We start from the raw sequence: 19,459 nt of genomic DNA, 5'->3' as shown, positions 1-19,459 counted from the left end.
TAAAGATTTATAAGAAAAGCCAATACCTGATTTGGCGTACTTCTATCGCCTCATCTTCTTTTCACCGTCGGTTGGAGTCGCACTGGCCATTTTGGAGTCAGACGTTGGTGGAATCATAGTGGAATCGATAAAATCAGAGGCAAAGGTATGTTTTATTTAGCGGGTTTCTTACTCTGTTAGCGGCTCAGAGAAGGCACAGAACTTGATTTGTTGTACTCACATCACCCCGTCTTCTCTAGTTTGTCGGGTGCATTGGAGTTACAAAGGTTGCGGAGGCCATTGTGGGCAGCCAGAAGATGATCGGTAGGATATTGTTTTGCATCCAAAAGATCACATATGTTCCCATTGTGTTGCTTCAAGGACTTCGCTTGGTACCTTAACGATTGTTGCTTTGCGTGGAGTCACTCAAGCACATTTCTGCATTTTGTGGCCGCTGAAAGCAGCCAAGAACAATTCGTGCCATTAGGGGCAGCGAGCTCATGTCGCCATTCTCCTCACCATCCAAGCTTCGCCGAGCCCCTTGCAATATTTTAATAATGAGTGATATGCATTTTTGGTGTACATCAAATTTTTTGTATGAATGCTGTAAGATTTATCTTTCTAGATAATTGCTTACTTACTGCTGTGTTTCTCAGAATCAGTTCAAACCTCACTGGTGCTGGTTGGATCTCTGTAGCATTCATCATAAGGTGTTCTCACACCTTCCCTTCAGCTCACAATGGTGAGAAGGGGCAATTCAGCTGGACCCTCTCAGAAACAATGCCAATCCTTGCCTTCCAGCCCACATCGTGGGTGACATTTATCTGTGTGGACAGACGTTCATGGATGAAAGGAGGAAAAGGCATGCAAAAGCAGCCAAGACGATAGCTCTGTCCCTTGTTTATTAAACCCATCAGTAGAAGGAAGGAATGTGGAGTATTTAAGCAATATGCCCCATTCCTGCTCTTTTCCACTGCGCTGGTGCCATTTTGGCAGCCTAGAGCCAACGCAGGCACCCGTGCACAATTGTGCAAGGGTGCCTGTGTTGCATGCAGGATTGTTTTTGTGCAAGAAGGGGCACATTCCTGCACAAAAGCAATTATAGTCCACAAAAAGTCACACAACAGTGGTGCAAGGGGCTCATAAATATGTCCCAGAATGTCTAGCAGTCAAGCTTCTTAGCAAGGATTTGTGTGTTACGTAATCACTAGGCCTTGGCTCCACCTCCCCATCTCAATGCACATAGAGGGACCAGTATAGTAAAGAACTGTTGTACTCACTCTGTACAGGACCAGCTGTTTCAAGTTCTGAATGACCAGCTCTGAAGCGGGTCTCCTGCCATAGCAACACCTGCCGTAAACAAATCTTGAGAAAGCATCCCGTGCCAAGTCTTCTGTCATAACAGGAACACTGAGGATGAATAAGGCATTCATTATGCTTGCAATAAAATATTGGAAAATGAAATTACATTTTTAGGTCTGTGATAAAGACAGATATAGAGATTTTGCCATACTCACGTAATAAAGAAAAATAACAACACACATAATGATACCTAAAAATAAACAAATGAGTGATGTGTCTTCAGGTGAGCTCCCTTCAGCCATTGATTTCCAAAGTGCCATTAACTTTTCGAATCAGGACAGAGGACATGATGTATAGAGTGAGGCAATGGGTAGGACCATTCAGCCACTGCTTTTTTGGGTTATTGACAATTTGGATCAGCCTAAAGGAGAGTCATTTGGTGTTTGTGTGTTGAGCGATATAAATGTGTCACATTAAGTCAAAGTCCACCTACTGAAGGGCCGGCCACTGAGATTCAAAAAATCCTGGCTCTGGCATCAACACCTCCCAGCCATGGACCTCTGAGGTCAATGCAGGCAGCAGGGTAAAAGGCACGACACAGTCCCCACATATATGGACAACCAACTGTCTCAGGGAGCAGTGCCTAATAATGTACATGCTCACCACACACAAACAATATGTGGTCTGCCATTAAAGGTTCATGTCATACTTGTGTCATATGGCAGATGGACCTCAGCACACACTCAAACACAGTGTGGGCACAAGAGTGGAATAGGCTGGCTACCCTGACTAGCTGGCATCCAGGCACAGTCTGTGCTGCCTTGCTCCAGTCTAGTACAGCAACATGGCATCCTGACATGGCTCAGCTGATTTTTTTTATTTGACACATTGCAAGTAGCTAACCTACTTATATAGTGTCATCGTAGAGGCAGCTCCAGGCGCTGGTGCATTCGTAAATGAAACGCCTAGAGATTCCCCTCACAGATGGTTCTGTAAATTCTTTCCTCCCTGCCCTTGTTTGAAGATGTCAGGGGTGTTGAAGGCGAGTGTGAAGTTATCTGTGAGTGTGGTGAGGTAGCTCTTTTGATCTGTGAGGATGACATGGAACAGCTCTCCTCCTGAGAGGATGGCCTATCCTGCCAACACCTAGCCCCCCTTTGTTTCACTGTCTGTGAGGAATACACAAAGGCCAACTGCCAACAACACCTATTTATGTGACCCAGGGCACAATCTATAAGCATCATGTGTTTAGGACTAAAAAATGCCAATTTTCCAAAAGTGACATTTTCAGAATTGTAAACTACAATCCAGCTTGACCATTAAAGAGAATTTTAAATTACATTTTCTTAGAGACCAAACATGACATTTCTATTATTATTATTATTATTATTATTATTATTATTATGGATTTGTAAAGCGCATAGATACCCTATCAGGTTTTCCCAGTGCTGAGCACTTAGTGGTATTCCATCTAGGTCTAGCAGCAAGCACAGTTCAAAAGAGCCAGGTCTTTAAGAGCTTTCAGAAAACCAAGAAAGAATGTCAGGATGTAATGGAGACAGGCAAAGCATTCCACAGGGTAGGGCTCAGGTAGGAGAAAGATTTCCCCCACTTGACGGGTTCTGCTCTCTCTATGAACTGTGGAGAAATTGGTATTGCACAATCGAAGAAGACGTTTAGGCTGGTAAGTCATCACCAGTGATCTCAGATTGTGTGGTCCTGAATTCAACATGGTTCTAATCAAGTAGCCTAGAGCTTTAAAGTAAATTCGCTTTTGACTGGCAGCCAATGCAAATCTTGAAAGAGAATGAAAGTGGAGGCATACTTAGGTAAATAAAATAATAGTCGGGACTACCTGAAGTTGCCTAAGAGAGGCCTTAGGGTCCCCCAGATAAAGAATGTTGCCAGAATCCAACTTAGAAATAATCAGTGCCTGTATTTCTGTTCTTTGGGTGGAAAAGGTGGAAGAAACTAGAGGATTTTCTTTATCCATCTCAGAACACCAAAGCAGGTAGAAGTTACTTTAGAGATTTGATGGTTCATTGAAAGCCTTTCATCAAGCCAAAAGCCTTTATTCTTGACTACAGAAAGCGGGGTCAGAGAGGTGCCAAGAACTTCCAGCCACAGATGTGGTCCTCAGATATGAGGTTGATGAGGGAGTTGTTATTTACCTAAGCGGCCACTTTTAGAAGGCAGATATTTAAAGCATCAGAACTGCAGTTTTCCTTATGTGATAGAAAGACAATAATCTAAGTGGCATTTTAATATGCAAAAAAGCGTAAGGCCTCAGCTTTCCACTATGTCCACCAATGGCCATATGTAGATATTGAAAAGGGGGAGACTGAGAGCAGAACCCTGGGTTAAGCCAGATTATAATGGGAGAGGACAGGAACTGTGAGTTTGGTGTACACCTGAAAAGACTGATCTTGAAGAAATGAACTTAGCCAAATCAACACCCTGCCTTGAAAGCCCATATGCTCCATTCTTTGGGGAAGTATGTTATGATTTACCATGTCAAGCGTGGCACTGAGGTCAAGTATGATCAAGACTGAAGTTCCACCTTTGTCTAACTGGAGCCTTAGCTGTTAGATGACACCAAGTACAGGGGACTCAGTGCTGTGGCTGACTCTAAAACCCAGTCGAGAGGGGTGTAGAAGACTGTTCGATTCAATGGCAAAGCTGAGATTTGCTGATTGACATGTTTTTCAAGAATGTTGGCAAATATAGGCAAAAGTGAAATTGGCCTATAATTATACCAATTAAGAAGGCCGCAATTTTTTTTTTTTTTTAAACAAAGGCAGTACCATTGTATGTTTCCACATCCGGCCTTCTACAAGTGAGGAGTACAGAAGTTGAGTCGTTGTTTCAAAAATCTAAGGGCACAGTTTACAAAAATATGAGGGGGGGAAGGGTGTCCAAAGGTAAGCCTGATTTGATGAAATTAAGTAGATTAGTCAATGTCTGAAGGTCCATTGGCAAAAAAGTGCAGGGCATATCAGGACAAAAGCAATCCCTTCTCATGCTTGAAGTTCGGAGCAAGCCATTGCAGTGTAGGTAGTCCCCTTCTCTGTTTGCGACTGGGAGCAGCCAGTGAAAGAAGTAGAATATAAACAAGACTGAATACTGGCCACTTACTTGCCAAAGCATTGTGCTATTTCATTGCACAGCAACTGAGAGAGTGGTATGGGGGTTGATAGTGGGATCCAATAGAGATTTGATTACTTAAAATGGTGTTTTGGGACAATGTTGTGCCATAGTAATTTTCTCAGACTATTAAGAGGCTCTAGAGGTTCTGATAAGTTGTTTTGGCCAGTCTATAACTTCTGCTTATTGACTTCACTGTGAGTTTTGTGCCAGACCCTTTCAAGGTGCTTGCAGTTTTGTTTTACTTTGGTGTAATGCATCATTAAACCACAGAGCTGGATGAAGAGATCTATGTTCAGTATTGCATTTTATGGGAACTATAAAGTCAAGGGGAGTCCGAATCCAGTTATCAATGGTAAAGAGGTCAGACTCCACTAAATGCCTCAGAGCAGGTGTATTTGCCTGAAAAATGGAACTGAGAGCAGAAAAGTTGAGTTCCGACCAGTTTCTTGAGTAGGAAACTGGGCCACGTGACTGTGCTACAAAAATAGAAGAGACTGGAATAGAAAAAAGCCACAGCCAAATGGCCCGACCATAATAGAAGAATAATGCACTATACCGTTGGGCCCTTCAGATTCGAAAACAGAGGATCAAGCAACAATCCAACTACATGAGTAGATGCATTATTTATGAGATGAACATCTAAGGCTCAGAAATCATCCTCCAAGGAGGAGGCTATTTTGCAGGTAGGACTATCAAAGCAGATATTAAAATCACCTAAAACAATGAAATTGGCACACGTTGAGATGAAAGGTGAGAGTGCTTCTGGGACCTGGGAGCACCAGCTACCTACAGGTCGAGGAGAATGATAAATCTAAGTGGAAGACAACGTGAAATTTTTAGACAGGCACGAAGAGAACAGGATGGTCTCACAGTTTGGAATGGGAGGATTCTGCACTTTGGTACTGAGCTTCAAAAACAATTGCAATCCCACAACTTTTCCTATCCAAGCAATTTAGTCTAATTATAGGATAATCTGTGGGTAACGAGGCAATGATGTCCAGAGTAGAGGCACCATTAGGCCAAGTTTCTGTTACAAATATGGCATGCGGAGCATTGTCCATTGAGAAATGAAATATTTCTGATTTATGCTTGGCGAGAGAGTGGCAGTTGATAATAAAGAACTGGTAAACAGTGATTTTAGGATCCGACCAAGTAGAGGCTATAGCTGTTAAAAAGTGATGGGTGTCTGAGAGAGGGGTGGGCATCAGATCAATACTTTTGAGAGGTGGGCACTGAGAAAGATTGTATTTGTTCCCAAGCAAAAGTCATCACTTATTAAATGTAATAATGTTGCTCAAATGTTATCCTTATGGAGAAGTAGGCCTTGTAGTAGTGAAAAATGAATTTATGAGTTGTTCACTACCAGGACATGTAAAACTTAAAATTACATGTCCAATGTCTTAAATACAGTGCACCCTCCTCTATGAACCATTTAGGGCCTCCCTAGGGATGACATATATGCATTAAAAGGAAGGTTTCAGCCTGGCAAAAGGTTTGTTTTGCTATGTTGAAATAGCACGTTAAAACTGTGCGCAGGCTGCAAAGGTAGGCCTGAGTCAGGTTTTAAAGTGCTACATAAGTAGGTTGCACAATGAGTGCTGCAGGCTCTCTACCAGCATTCGATTTACAGGACCTGGGTACATGTGGTGCCATTTTACTAGGGGCTTACAAGTAAATTAAATGTGCCAATTGCGTATAAGCCAATTTCACTATGTTGAAAGGAATGAGCCAAGCGCTTTAGCGCTGATTAGCAGTGGTAAAATAGATAGAGACCAAAAGCCAACAATAACAAATCTCAGCAAAACAGGAAGGAAGAAGGCAAAATGTTTGGGTGAAGACCATCCTAAGGCTGTTGTGTTTAACACACGGGACAACACCTCTCATCGTTATAGTTACAAAACACAACTTTGCTATCCTATGTACCACAAACGGGCTGTTGTCAAGAGTGTTCTATGTCTTAACCTTTGTAAAGCAATCCCAGCTTGCAAAGAGTCTCTGTAGGTTTTGCTTTCCACCCGTCTGTCCCCTTAAACTCTATGGATACACCAAAGACTGGGCAAGTTTATACACCTTGGAAGGAATCAACGAAATATACTTGGCTGATTGCAAAGCCCTAAACATCCTGTCTTCCTGGGATAAAAGAAGCATACCCCCAATCTAACCCTTTCTCCCACTCACTTGGGCAAGTGGTACTGTTTGATGAACACAATAAACAAACATTGCTGCATAAGTCTGTTTTTTCAATAGAGTCACACACATAGCTGACACCTCTCCGCAAGTAAAGAGGGTGACCCTTCAGTTAGCCAGTATTCTCTAGCTAACATTAATCGATGTGATATCAATGTTTCTCGTTTAATTACAGGCTACAAATTCTATGACAATTTGCAATGTGCAATGCGTAGACAGAATACTGATCATAAATATGCATAAGACCGTGATGTTGGTGATGACTTCATCAAGGACATCTTTGGTAAATACCTCAGCTTTAAAGAAGCATTGGTAAAGCCAACATGTCTGTTGTTGGTTACCAGTCTTTTGTATTTGTCAATGCATGTTTTGTTATATCATGTTTTGTGCAAAGCGTTATATTTAGGGTAGCTGCCGGTCCTTATCAGTCTTCAAAGCAATATTGGCTGAACACACTTTAGGGGCTACTTTCTGTGTGAATGTACTCCTTGTGAAGGAGCAGAAAGAGCAGCATACTGTCACCTACAGCGTAGTTAGTTAATGGTGGAAGCTGGCTGACAAATTGTTGCATGCTGTAGTGGCCAGAAAGAAAATGTAAATGTGAATGACACAATAACAGATCATTAGAGGAAAAGTACTTGTGAAAGCCTCTATAAATAATACATGTCATTTTAGTAAAATCAGAAGGTTTTGGACCGCACTAGACATAAAAAGAGCACTCAGTCACGATGGAGCATGGGCTCATTGCCAATAGCCAAACACACCCACAATAGAAAGACAGTCTTGTCAATGAAATATAAAGCATCTTCTCCAAACACCTCCTTTAAAAAAGTTAATACAGCCAAAACGATAGTTCTGAAAAAACACAATGTGCATGTCTTGGAAATAATGCAGCTGATACATCTATACCAGGAGAATGACATCAAAGTACTGTGATTTATTCTACTGGATCAAACTTCAAATCCAAGGTCTAATTCCTAGAACATGTCTGTCTGCACATTCTATGAGTCATCTGGGACTTTACAAGTGCGTTTCGTAGAAACATCGATTTTGAAGCTCACTTTAAATCAGTCTTCGTCAAACACCTCTTTGAAAAAATAGACAAGTACAATAGCTTTTGAGTACTTCAACAAACCGTGCTTGAAGATTATTGGTGTGCAAGTTTGAGTTTTTATATGGTTATTTCATTGTCTGTAGAATCAGCCTGAAAATGTGTAAAGTTGCCTTCAAATATGAGGTGCAGTGCTTAGGAATGTGTGTGTTTATCGCAAGCTGGTATCTTATGTGCAGTTGCTCATTATGGTCTGGCTTGACAGCACAGCTGTCGCCAGTCAATTATTTGAGCATCACTAAAGCGTGGGTTTGGCTCCACCCACATGTTGAGAGCCAGGAGTACATGTTTTGATTGCTCAGAAGGTGTGTGGGTCCACAAAAAAGTGTTTTTTCTTCATGCAGCTGTGATCATTTTGTTTATTTAGCCAGTTGCCTGAGTTTGAACTTTCAAGAGTGCACACATGGCATGGGAATGCTATTAAAGTGTCTTAGATAACTATATAATGTATCTTGTTTTTCTCTGACAGCAGCCTAAGTGGGGGACTGGCAGTCTTGAACTTTCATGGATTTTAGGTCTGACTTGACCTAAGAACTGTCACTTGACCTTTTAACCTACACCAATATTATTCTACTGCTCTTTGCTTCCACATAAATACATAGCTATTCCCATGCAATGTACTTGTAATGTTTCACTTTACCATAAATTATTCTTTTACAGTCAAACCTATTGGCATTGCCAATGCTTGTTTTTACTTTTTTTTAGTTTGCTCCATGTTTATTACAGTGACCCAAAGTAAAATGAAAAGCAAACCTCAACAGTGTTTATGTTGTGATTGACACAAACATGGTGGTGTACATGGGGTAGCCCTAAACATCACATTTTGAAAGTTGCTATTGATAATTGCAAGCAGTCTCAACAGCTGTACGTGAGATTACCTATTGCCATACTAACATATATTGCACTTGCTGATAAATCAGACACTGGAAATTTAGAGAATATGGAATAAGAGCAATGTGTCTCTTATTTATGTAGTAAATATTTCTGAGGGCTGAAATTTTATATTCACTTTTGCCAGAACAGCCAAGAGTTTATATTAAAGGATGTTTCACTGTTGCAGAGTTAAAAAACATTGGATTTATTTGTATGTCTTAATTCGGACCTGGGTCAAGATAACCAATTCTTTTCATTCTCTGCATTTCATTGTTTTAACTCAATATACCATTATTGTATCACAATTTCAGGGGCATCTGGTGTAAAGGTACAGTAGGTTTAAGTGATATATCATGGATTTATCAGTCTACTTGACTCAGAGCAAAGCAGCCTCCATCCCAATGCACCTTTCCAATGGCCATACACACTTAGTTATCATATCTATTGGTCTTCCACCAGTTCCGTCTTTGTACTGTTTACTTGTTTTTTCTGTTTTCTTTCAACACCTTGTCAGGAAGATGCTTTCAGTGTTAGGATGTTAATTTGTTATGGTGCCTCTGCTTGGATGGACATTTTAATCACGCACACCTCTCACAGGTAGTCTTGTGTGACCATAGTGAAGAGTGCAAAATGTCTCCCAGGAGGTATACCATTACAGTCCTAATTTAATGAATGTTTCATTTCTCTAATATTTTCATCAGCGTTTCCTACACATGAGTACACTCTAATCCAGAACAAGTTTTTTGCATCTTACCCTAGCATACACTGATGGTTAAAACATGGGATCTACAGTTGTATCAACAGGAACATTCAAAGATTTATGCTTAAGTTGTCTTTTGCATATGGTGCATGCACCGTGTGGCGTCATGTTGCTCTTTCTGTAGCTTTTCTTAGTGAAAGCTGGGCCTTTTTCTATGTTACTGTCCTGGTAAATATGTGTTTGGACAGGCACAGTGTGTGGACTTAAGCCTTCAGAAGAGTTTCACTGCTTATTTTATCCTGGATGTACTCATGCTAGGTGCATTGAATTAGATTGGGCTGTGCTTCTTGCGTTTTTCCAGGCATGTCTGATGGAAACTTGCTAATACTTTTACTGTATGGACTGAATGCCACATTGACGTCAAAAGCATTGGCTGACAGTTCAGCCAGAGCAGGAGCATATATTTCTAGGAAGTGTATTGTAGGCGTTAGGCTCTTTGGCGGAAGGTGTTGATTTCATGGTTCTGCTTGATATGTTAGAGATCATCGGACCTTGGCTGACTGTCTACCAGAGGGACATGTTTTTCTCAAATGGGATTAATCCATTGGTTATTGCTTCAGTTTCCTCTTTCAGGTAACAAAGATGTGTTCCCTGCTCAGTGACTGTGACATTTTAACACTGAAGTATTGGAAATCTTTACATCTCCCTTGACAGCTCTCATTCAGAGATATGTTTCTTAGCGATTTACATGGTTTTGCATTTTAATTGACAGGTCATGAGTCAACGGAGATGCAAGTAAGTGTGTTTCGGAAGCTGCACCTGATGGTAAGTAAGTAAATTGTTTGTATTGTTTCTAGGTATTTAAAACATAACAATTTACCAAGAAAATGTAAAACAACTAGCAGAAGAAAAAACAGATAGAAACACAGTTGACCAGTTCTAATCATACAATTGTCAATTCAAAGCATCATTAAAGTACTTATTCAATGCATCTTTTCCAATAAATAAAAATCACAATGTATAAAATAAACTTTGAGTAAAACAGAGCACTGTTCTGGCAACTCAATCCCTTCACAACTTTCAGTCCAAGAGAGTAAAGAGCAATATACTTGAAAATACTTGCAAAATTTGTCAGAGTTGCCGCATCCCAAAAAAAAGGGGATTTAACAAATGCCAGTATAGCACCGGTAAAATGATGATTTAGACAGTGAGCTGGGAATCACCCTTTATAAAACTTTTGGTACTGTTAAAGAGCAAGTTCATTACTACAATTTTGAAGTATTAAAGTACCAAATTAAAAGAATAAAGTGTGTATTAAAAATCTGTTTTGAAATTAATGTGTGTTTAAAATGCGTAATGTGTAAAGTGGCAAAGATGGCAAACACCATTAACAAAACATGTTTAACAATGAATTACGATAATTAATGTAGAAATGTTTTATAATATAATATTATGGATTAATATGAATACTAATGTAAATGAACTAAATGATTATTTGATGTAAAATGTGAATTACATGCTTTATTAAATGTGGGCCTACATGAAAAGGTCTAAAGCTAATTCTACAGTTTAAAATCTTGAGGAATGTTTTTCTGTCTCAGCAGTTTCTAGGAGCTCAATGTTCTTTGTTCATATATTGCTAACCTGACATAATATTTCAAATGTTAGTGAAATAGATTTTCAATATCCTGTGTAGCTCCTATACTGTGGAAAAGTTATGTTCTTATGTTGTAACATTTGTCTGTCTTCCTGGGATGGGATATTGTGTACCCAGGAACAAAAGTCTTCAGTGCTCATGTATAACCTGCAAAAATTGTATTATACTTCGGAAACTAGTGACTGCAGTGAGAGAAGATGAGCCAGTTTTAATTGGAGAAAATTAAGAAAAGATACTTCAGAGAATGGGGAAAGATTTTAATTGGTTCTGACCTAAACAACCCCGTAGACTGACCAATAGAAACTTAGCTATTTGCATTTTAGGGATTTAATATAGCAGAGTTTAACCAATGCAGAGAGAGTTCCTTCCAGTTTAGCTGCGTGCAGATTCCATTTAACTTTAGATGCTGTTAAGATGTCTTCGCTTTTTGTCTGTGATTCTGTCAGTTCAGATGCGTCAAGGCCAAACTATACTGAACTGTTCCCTATTATGTCATTGCCCAATGAAGAAGACCAGAAGATGCTCCACTGATGAAGACATCGCCGCTTGCTGATCCATTTAGGAGAGGTATAACCAAATGTGCTTTTGTCGTTTTTTAAAGATTTTTATGTTTTTTCTCTCTAGAAAACCCAATCACTATTTTTGGTTAGCGCCATACTCAGATGTTTTCCAAATTAATTTTTGTCTTCTTTTTGCATGAAGCCAAAACATGCTTATCAAATTAGAATAATAAGTAAGAATGCCAAAATCTAAATTCGACTACTTCATATAAATTGATTGTAAATAATTCATCTGCGATAACTAAATGTATTCTGTTTTTATCATTCATCTATTATTGTTGTTATTCTGCATGGTGGTTCTTGAATGTTTAATTATAAATATTCTGTTTAGGTTAAGATTCTTTCGAAGGTTTGGTCAGCCTGTGTTATTCTTGTACTTTTATCATTTGGTCTTGCGTTTGATTTACATGATCTTAGCATTTTTAATCTAAAGGGCAATAAATGTTTGAACTTTATTGAACTGGTGTGGTGATTCATGGCCACACAGGTCATGGTGCGTATAAATTACCGACTCCAAATTGAAATTTATGTTTATTGATTTGATAATGTTAGTGATGTTTGTTAGGATGTTATCACACTCCTATCTGAGTCAAAAGATTTGTGTCGACCTCTAAAGGTAATCGATGGCTACCCTATACGTGTCACCTTGTAAATAAATTATCAAAAGAAATATAAGGCTGAACACGCCCACAGTACTAAAAAACTCAAATCACTAAACAACAGATCCTGATACCAAATGGACTGTACAGTAAGTGGCATACACGCTGTTTCCAATCATAAAGTGCATTTCACAATGTTCGGGCGCCTACAAAACCCAAGACCCACTAGTCCAGAACTAAAGTTATAGGTGTGAGGGTGTATAATATTTTTATCAGCCAACATGGGAGAGCAAAATTGTAGACCAGTTAATAAATTGCATTGAGCTATTTCATTTAGGCTTCCACAGCCAGGGGGATTCCAATCAGATTTGTAAAGTGCAGTTTACAATATAACGGAGACTATCAAATCTAACTTGCACTAGTCCTAACTAGGACGGGACAACAAGATTATGGGCCGGCTAATGAAGTGCACTGTGCAGTTTCGTTAAGCAGCCAAAACCAGGCGATAACCTTTCTTTGGCTCATCATAAGTGAGTGAAACACTGACTGGCACTTTTAACTGCCGTCAACCCCAAAAACTGACACGCAGGAGAGTTTTATAGTTTTTATACTCCAACATGCTGGAGCATATTTGTCGATCCAATGGCAAAATGCACTGTGCAATTGCATTAAGCAGCGAAGATCAAGCAACAGCAATTCTTAGGCTAGAATTAAATGGCGAAAAACAGTCTGCAACTTTAAGAGCGCTAAGAGCCTAAGTTCAATAACTTAAGGGCTTCCCTGGGAAATTGAACACACATCTAGCTAAGAGTTGTGCATCTACTCCTCTCAAACATGCAGTGATAGCTTTGTTACATTGCTTCATGCCCAAATGTCTGAATATTGGTTTTAACCAGTAACATCTTAAACTTTTTGAGCTAGGGCAAAGAAAAACAACATGCATTAGTTATTCTTGCTTAAAATTCCACAGTAGAGCCTTTTAAGTGCCCACGTTTATATGCTGTTAAGGGTAGTGGTCCACATCTAAGTCTCATAAGTTCTTTTTGAAGGGCCATTTCATGGAGCTTGATAAGTATGACTCTTTCTCTGGTCTTGATAGAAGGCTACACACAGTTCTGCATGAGCCTTTGGTGCTAGCTCTTGCCTGTCTTCTTCTCCTGATTTTATTTTTGCATTTTTTCGAAAGAATTTTGGAGGTTAATTTTGGTGGCAGGTTTGTTCAAAGAGACTCTGTGCTCCTAGGAGTTCAATTGAGTAACTTGCATAGGGCTCTCATTGGAGCCTATTATCCTGGATGCTTGACCTTATTAGTTCTTTAAGACATTCTTGGGGGCCGCATTTAGCTTAATGTAATTTCCCAAAAATCAAGCTTGCAGCATGATTGACTGTTTACAGAGTTTGCATCTGACGGCAAGGTTTTGTTCCCGCTTAGTTTTAGTTCATTGTAGTACATCTAATTTGACAATCTGGCATCAGCAAGCATTCATAAATTGGCTCTAGAATCACATTCTTGAGTAAAATATGTTTAGCATCAATTTATGAGAGGTATTGCAGATTTGTACAGAGGAAAGTCCTTGGAGCAGGAGCCAAGTACCCTTCTGGTTTCATTTTGCCATTCCTACAGAGGGGTCATTTTTATGAAGGGCTTTGCATCGCTGCATGTAGAAAGCCTCAAAGAATTGTTTTTGTGCAGGAAGGTCTCTCCTCCTCAACAAAAGCAATCCTGCTTGTAACACAGGCCCCATTGCACTATTGTGCAAGGGTACCTGCATTGATGCTAGGCAGCAGTTTGTGCACCAGCGCAGACAGAGAGAAGAAATGGACCATATCTTGATAGAGATGGCGCAATCCTGCCCTTCCCCTTCACACGTTGGGTAAAATAATAAGGATAAATATGGCCCAAGGTATGTGTACCATGTAAGATGGCTCTTTCCACAAATCCTCTGATAGATGCTCTACATGATATTTGTGTTGATCCTTTGCAGAGTTATAGAATTCACCAGACAATAGGAGTCCTTTCAAAGTGACAGTCTTTTTAACATGCGTGACTACTATCCCTAAGTCCAGGCCATGTGTGGTTAAGAGTTTGTGGCAGACAATCAAAGATTTCTACAGAAGAGGTGTCAGCAATGTATTTTTAGCAGAAGGGGGAAGAACCAGATTTCATAGATATATTTACAAAAGCATTGGATTTTTGCCAGTGGTACATCAAGATATTTAAATTGATGAAGCATTAACATGTGCAGATGTAGAAATTGGTGTGAGACATGATACTTAATAATAACAATGCTCAGTAATGCAGAGCTTTGTCAATGGAATAGGTCTTTAACTTTGATAGGATTTTAAAACATATAGCTTATTAGCTCTGAAAATTACCAACCACAGAGATAAAGGGAAAGGCAAAAAAAATCACTCACCTGTACTGTAATGTTGCAGGCCAGTGTGTCACACCACTGAGCTTCCTCCAAGTATCTAGTGTTGGAGGGTGTTGAATTCCACCTAAATTGAAAAAAGATACTAGTAGATGTTTTGTTTTTTCTAAAAGTGTTATTACAAAATACTTTCACAATCCATACTGCTGCCCAGACCCTACTGGACCACCAATGCCCCTATAATGAAGATCAAAGCACTGAGGACCTGATTTCATTTTTGACAGATGCCCAGTCATTCCACCATTGGGACAGAGTAGATTACTCAGTCGCCATGGCGGAGGGAACCACCCGCCGTGCAAGCTGGAGGTAATTTGTAATGCATTGGCAAGGACAGCATATTGCTGTTTGTTACAAGGCTATGTAGACATGATGCAGGCCTGCACTGAACAAAATTAGTTTTTTATTTCCATAAAGAAAATACCAAAACTGGATTTTCTTTTTGAATATAAAAAAATTTAATGCCCCACGTGCTGTGAGAGTACTGTTTCATGGTGGGGGGAGCAATATTTGTTTTATGCTATCCCTCACCGCCAAGGATTGCGTCTCAATGACGGACAGTAAGAAAATGACTACAGGTCAGTCCATCCTGATTGGATGGGCGAATATGTAGCCATTTCTCTGACAGCCCAATGGACTGGTTATCGCCGTAGCCAACCCTAAGGTCTGCCTGAATTTAAATCAGGCTGGCAAACATATATGTTGGCAGAATGTAAACTCAGTCACCGTTGCAACAGAGTATACATACCACCATCAATTTACTTGGGCCCTAAAGCATAGAAAATGAAAATCGTAGCAACCCTAAACTTATTGATTCTTCCTAAAATGCTGGAGATTGTGAATGACAAACAAAAAGTTTGTTACTATCATCAATGTTTTACTATTTAAACAGATTTGATTGCTTTTCTTCAGGTAAGTTTCCATTATTTTCACGAACCCCTTTTGTTCCTCATTTATAACATGTTCCACTTGATGGTAGGCAAATTTAATAGCAGAATTTAGCAAACTTTCCCATGTTTTGCTTTTCACCTACATTCGCGCCACAGGAAGCAACACTTTGACTCAAATCACATTGCTAATGCCATCTCAGATGACACCGATATGTAAGACATTTTTAATAGCTTTCAGAAGATCTACAATTGATACATATGTTTAAATGTTCGGGAATATGTTGTCAGTTGCTGATAAGTGTTATATACTGTAAGTTATTGATGTAAGCATGAACTCAGCATCAGCCAAAATCCAGGCTTAATGTCCTATCCAGAGCCTTAGGCCTTGTGGTGTTGGGGTTGAGCACTGGGTTGTACTTTGGCCAGGTGTGCACATCTATTAGCTTTATGCGGTGGGATTCATTGCACTGGTTCAACCAAATCAGGCCCTGCATCCAATCCCTACATGGATAAAACCCATTGTGAAGTGTCTTCTGCTGTGCACAGAAGCCTTTGAGCATAAACACTGGTCTTTGTCCAAAGCCAACTGCTACATGCCCAAAACCATGAGCCCATGGCCTTCAGCCTTGCATTGCGGATTGTGTGGCCCTGGACCTCCGCCCAACCCCATACAGAAATAAGTATTGCACACTCTTTGAATCATCCAAAACATGACCAGTCTCTGCATGCCCCTCCGATGTCGAACCATTCCACTGAGCAACTTTTGGCTGCATATGGCTTTCTCCATGCGGTGTGAGGGTTGACTGCAGGATATGGCTTGCAGCCAGAGTCTCCACTTAACTCACCAGGTGGTTAAGAGATGCGCACGGCCTCTGCCCATGTGCCAAAGAGGTTGGCCACAGGGAATGGCCTGGAGCCATACATTAGCTTCGTCCAGTCAAACTAGCTGCACACTGCACGCACAACACTGCGCCAACTTCCATCCAACTAAAATAGCTTTGCTCTACGTTTGGTAATGTGCTGCGGGTTCTGGTTACAAATTCTGATCTAATCCCCTGCCCACACCGTTCATTGTACACAGAATTTAACCGTGCAGGGTCACTTCTGTGATTTTCCGTTAAAAAAAAACAGGATCTTTAAAAGCATTTATGAAATGATGCAAAAATGGCGGACCTGTTTTGGGATCACTATCCCATCATGTGTAGGCTGGTAGCCCTATGACAAACACGAGAACTTTTTATTTTTGGGGAAAGTGCTTGCTTCTCAACCCATTACATTTTTCCCGAAATCGATCTTACCTCATTAAACCCTACTCAACACTTTTTCCAGGGCACATGCCTAGTTCTTGGCATCTTGTAGCTTTCGATGTACACTTTTTTTTCTGAGATATTTAACGAAATTCTGCTTTTAGAGAAGCATGTGATTTTTTAGTATTTCGGTGATTTTTAACTTGATTGCACATTTTGTATTGAACACCTCTTGCGATATACCAGCTATGGACTGATTACACGTCTTCCTACTTTTAGAAATCAGTCTAACTTTGAGTTCCGATGTTCACCAAAGATGGTTATATTTTAGACATAATTGGTCCCTAGTACAAAAATAATACTTTTCTGCTTACCATCAGGCGTGGGCGTCCCCTCATAGCCCATCATTTGATGCAACAGCTCTGATGGCGGTTCTGTTGGACTTTCCGCTTCATACTCCAAATCAGGATCTGTTATAACAAGATGACATACTCAAAAGTTAGCTTCACTCGGTACCAAGCTCCCTGTTAAAGTCCCAACTTTCCAAGTCAAATAAAATAAATTTATTTTAAACCCACGAAAAGCCAGATATGCAAGTCGCAGGTAAAAAAAGGTTGATGCAGGCCATGGCAAGGGAGTGACAATTTGCCAGAGAAAGCATAATGCACGCTTTCATTGAGGGTAAGAAACAATTCTGCTGTTCAAGTGAGAAGAGGAGGATCCTGATGGGAAAATTTAGGCTATCTAAAATAAATAATTAACATTTGTAGAGTAATGTGCATGAAGTTAGAGGCTGATTACTCATTATAAGCATTGATAAGGCAATTCTGAACTCTCTCTCTCTAAATAAAGTGTAAAAAAGTGAGTAGGGGGATTACCTATAACGGGTCCAGTGGTATTTTTTCACCAGAATCACTTGAGTGACAGTGCAAGTGTTGTCATCTACAAAGGTCTCGAATTATGTAGCGGTACACCACCCTGATGGCTAGTGATCATGAGGAAATGCATATTCATCTTTTTTTTAAAGGCACGTGGCTTCTGCAGGTAAGCAATACGTTTTAACAATAGGTACGAACAGGTCTAGCAATCAGAAACCGCTAAAAGCATTTTTACTTCCAAATTATTAATGGTGAAAATATGTAAATCATAATGGTTGCAAATAACCGCATTGTGATAACAATCAACCCCTGCATTCCTTCAAACAGCCCTGATTGGCCATCTTTAGTGCTCGCTAGAGAGAAACAAGATATAATACGACAAGTCATGGATTTAAGGGCAAATGTATAAAAGGAGTGTAAAAGGCAATGTGATTTATCGTCGAAGATGTTGACTCTGGAGCTCAGAGACCAGGGGCTGTATTACCTATTAGAACATTGGAATGTTGGCATGTCCATTGAAGACAATGGACTGCTGCGGGCTTTTACAGGCCGGTAAAAGCCCGCAGCGCCAACATTCCAATGTTCGCTTTGTTCACAGCAACAACTGTGAACAAAGCCTCACGGAGCCCGAGGGGATTTAAATCCCCTCGGGCTCCGTGAACATTTTTTTTTTTTAATAGAACATTCTGCCCTGTGTGGCAGAATGTTCTAATAGCCTTAGAACCCACCGTAGCGGGCTCTACTGGCTATTAAAGTCCCTCTCCCTTGTTAAATGCCCTCGCCTTCGGCTCGGGCATTTAACGCGGGGAGCGGGCCTTTAATAGCCGGTAGAGCCCGCTACGGCGGGTTCTAAGGCTATATTAGAACATTGGAATGTTGGCAGCTCCATTGAAAACAATGGAGTGCTGCGGGCTTTTACTGGCTGGTAAAAGCCCGCAGCGCCAACATTCCAATGGGCTTTGTTCACAGCAGCAGCTGTGAACAAAGCCTCACGGAGCCCGAGGGGATTCCAATCCCCTCGGGCTCCGTGAACAATTTGTTTTTTTTAAGAGAACATTCTGCCCTGAGTGGCAGAATGTTCTAATAGCCTTAGAACCCGCCGTAGCGGGCTCTACCGGCTATTAAAGGCCCTTTCCCTTGTTAAATGCCCTCGCCTTCGGCTCGGGCATTTAACTCGTGAGCGGGCCTTTAATAGCCGGTAGAGCCCGCTACGGCGGGTTCTAAGGCTATATTAGAACATTGGAATGCTGGGGGCTCCATTGAAAACAATGGAGTGCTGCGGGCTTTTACTGGCCGGTAAAAGCCCGCAGCGCCAACATTCCAATGTTCGCTTTGTTCACAGCAACAGCTGTGAACAAAGCCTCACGGAGCCCGAGGGGATTTTAATCCCCTCGGGCTCCGTGAACATTTTTTTTTTTTATAGAATATTCTGCCCTGTGTGGCAGAATGTTCTAATAGCCTTAGAACCCGCCGTAGCGGGCTCTACCGGCTATTAAAGTCCCTCTCCCTTGATAAATGCCCTCGCCTTCGGCTCGGGCATTTAACACGGGGAGCGGGCCTTTGATAGCCGGTAGAGCCCGCTACGGCGGGTTCTAAGGCTATATTAGAACATTGGAATGCTGGGGGCTCCATTGAAAACAATGGAGTGCTGCGGGCTTTTACTGGCCGGTAAAAGCCCGCAGCGCCAACATTCCAATGTTCGCTTTGTTCACAGCAACAGCTGTGAACAAAGCCTCACGGAGCCCGAGGGGATTTTAATCCCCTCGGGCTCCGTGAACATTTTTTTTTTTAATAGAACATTCTGCCTTGAGTGGCAGAATGTTCTAATAGCCTTAGAACCCGCCGTAGCGGGCTCTACCGGCTATTCAAGTCCCTCTCCCTTGTTAAATGCCCTCGCCTT

At 40.8% G+C, this 19,459-nt stretch overlaps 1 protein-coding gene across 1 annotated transcript in view; it reads right to left on the bottom strand.

Annotated features, from left to right (window-relative positions):
- Positions 1-19,459, bottom strand: part of LOC138258584 (protein SSUH2 homolog) — a 202,842-nt gene that overhangs the window by 108,533 nt on the left and 74,850 nt on the right. Inside the window, exons 2-4 of the mRNA XM_069205949.1 lie at positions 17,056-17,151; positions 14,533-14,614; positions 1,260-1,389 (exon numbers count right to left, since the gene is read on the bottom strand). Coding sequence (XP_069062050.1) covers positions 1,260-1,389; positions 14,533-14,614; positions 17,056-17,151 — 308 coding nt within the window. The remainder of the gene's footprint in view (positions 1-1,259; positions 1,390-14,532; positions 14,615-17,055; positions 17,152-19,459) is intronic.

Source organism: Pleurodeles waltl, chromosome 9 (genome assembly GCF_031143425.1).
Source record: "Pleurodeles waltl isolate 20211129_DDA chromosome 9, aPleWal1.hap1.20221129, whole genome shotgun sequence".
Lineage (NCBI taxonomy): Eukaryota > Metazoa > Chordata > Amphibia > Caudata > Salamandridae > Pleurodeles > Pleurodeles waltl.
The sequence above is the reverse complement of the archived record's forward strand: the minus strand, read 5'-3'. Positions and strand labels throughout refer to the sequence as shown.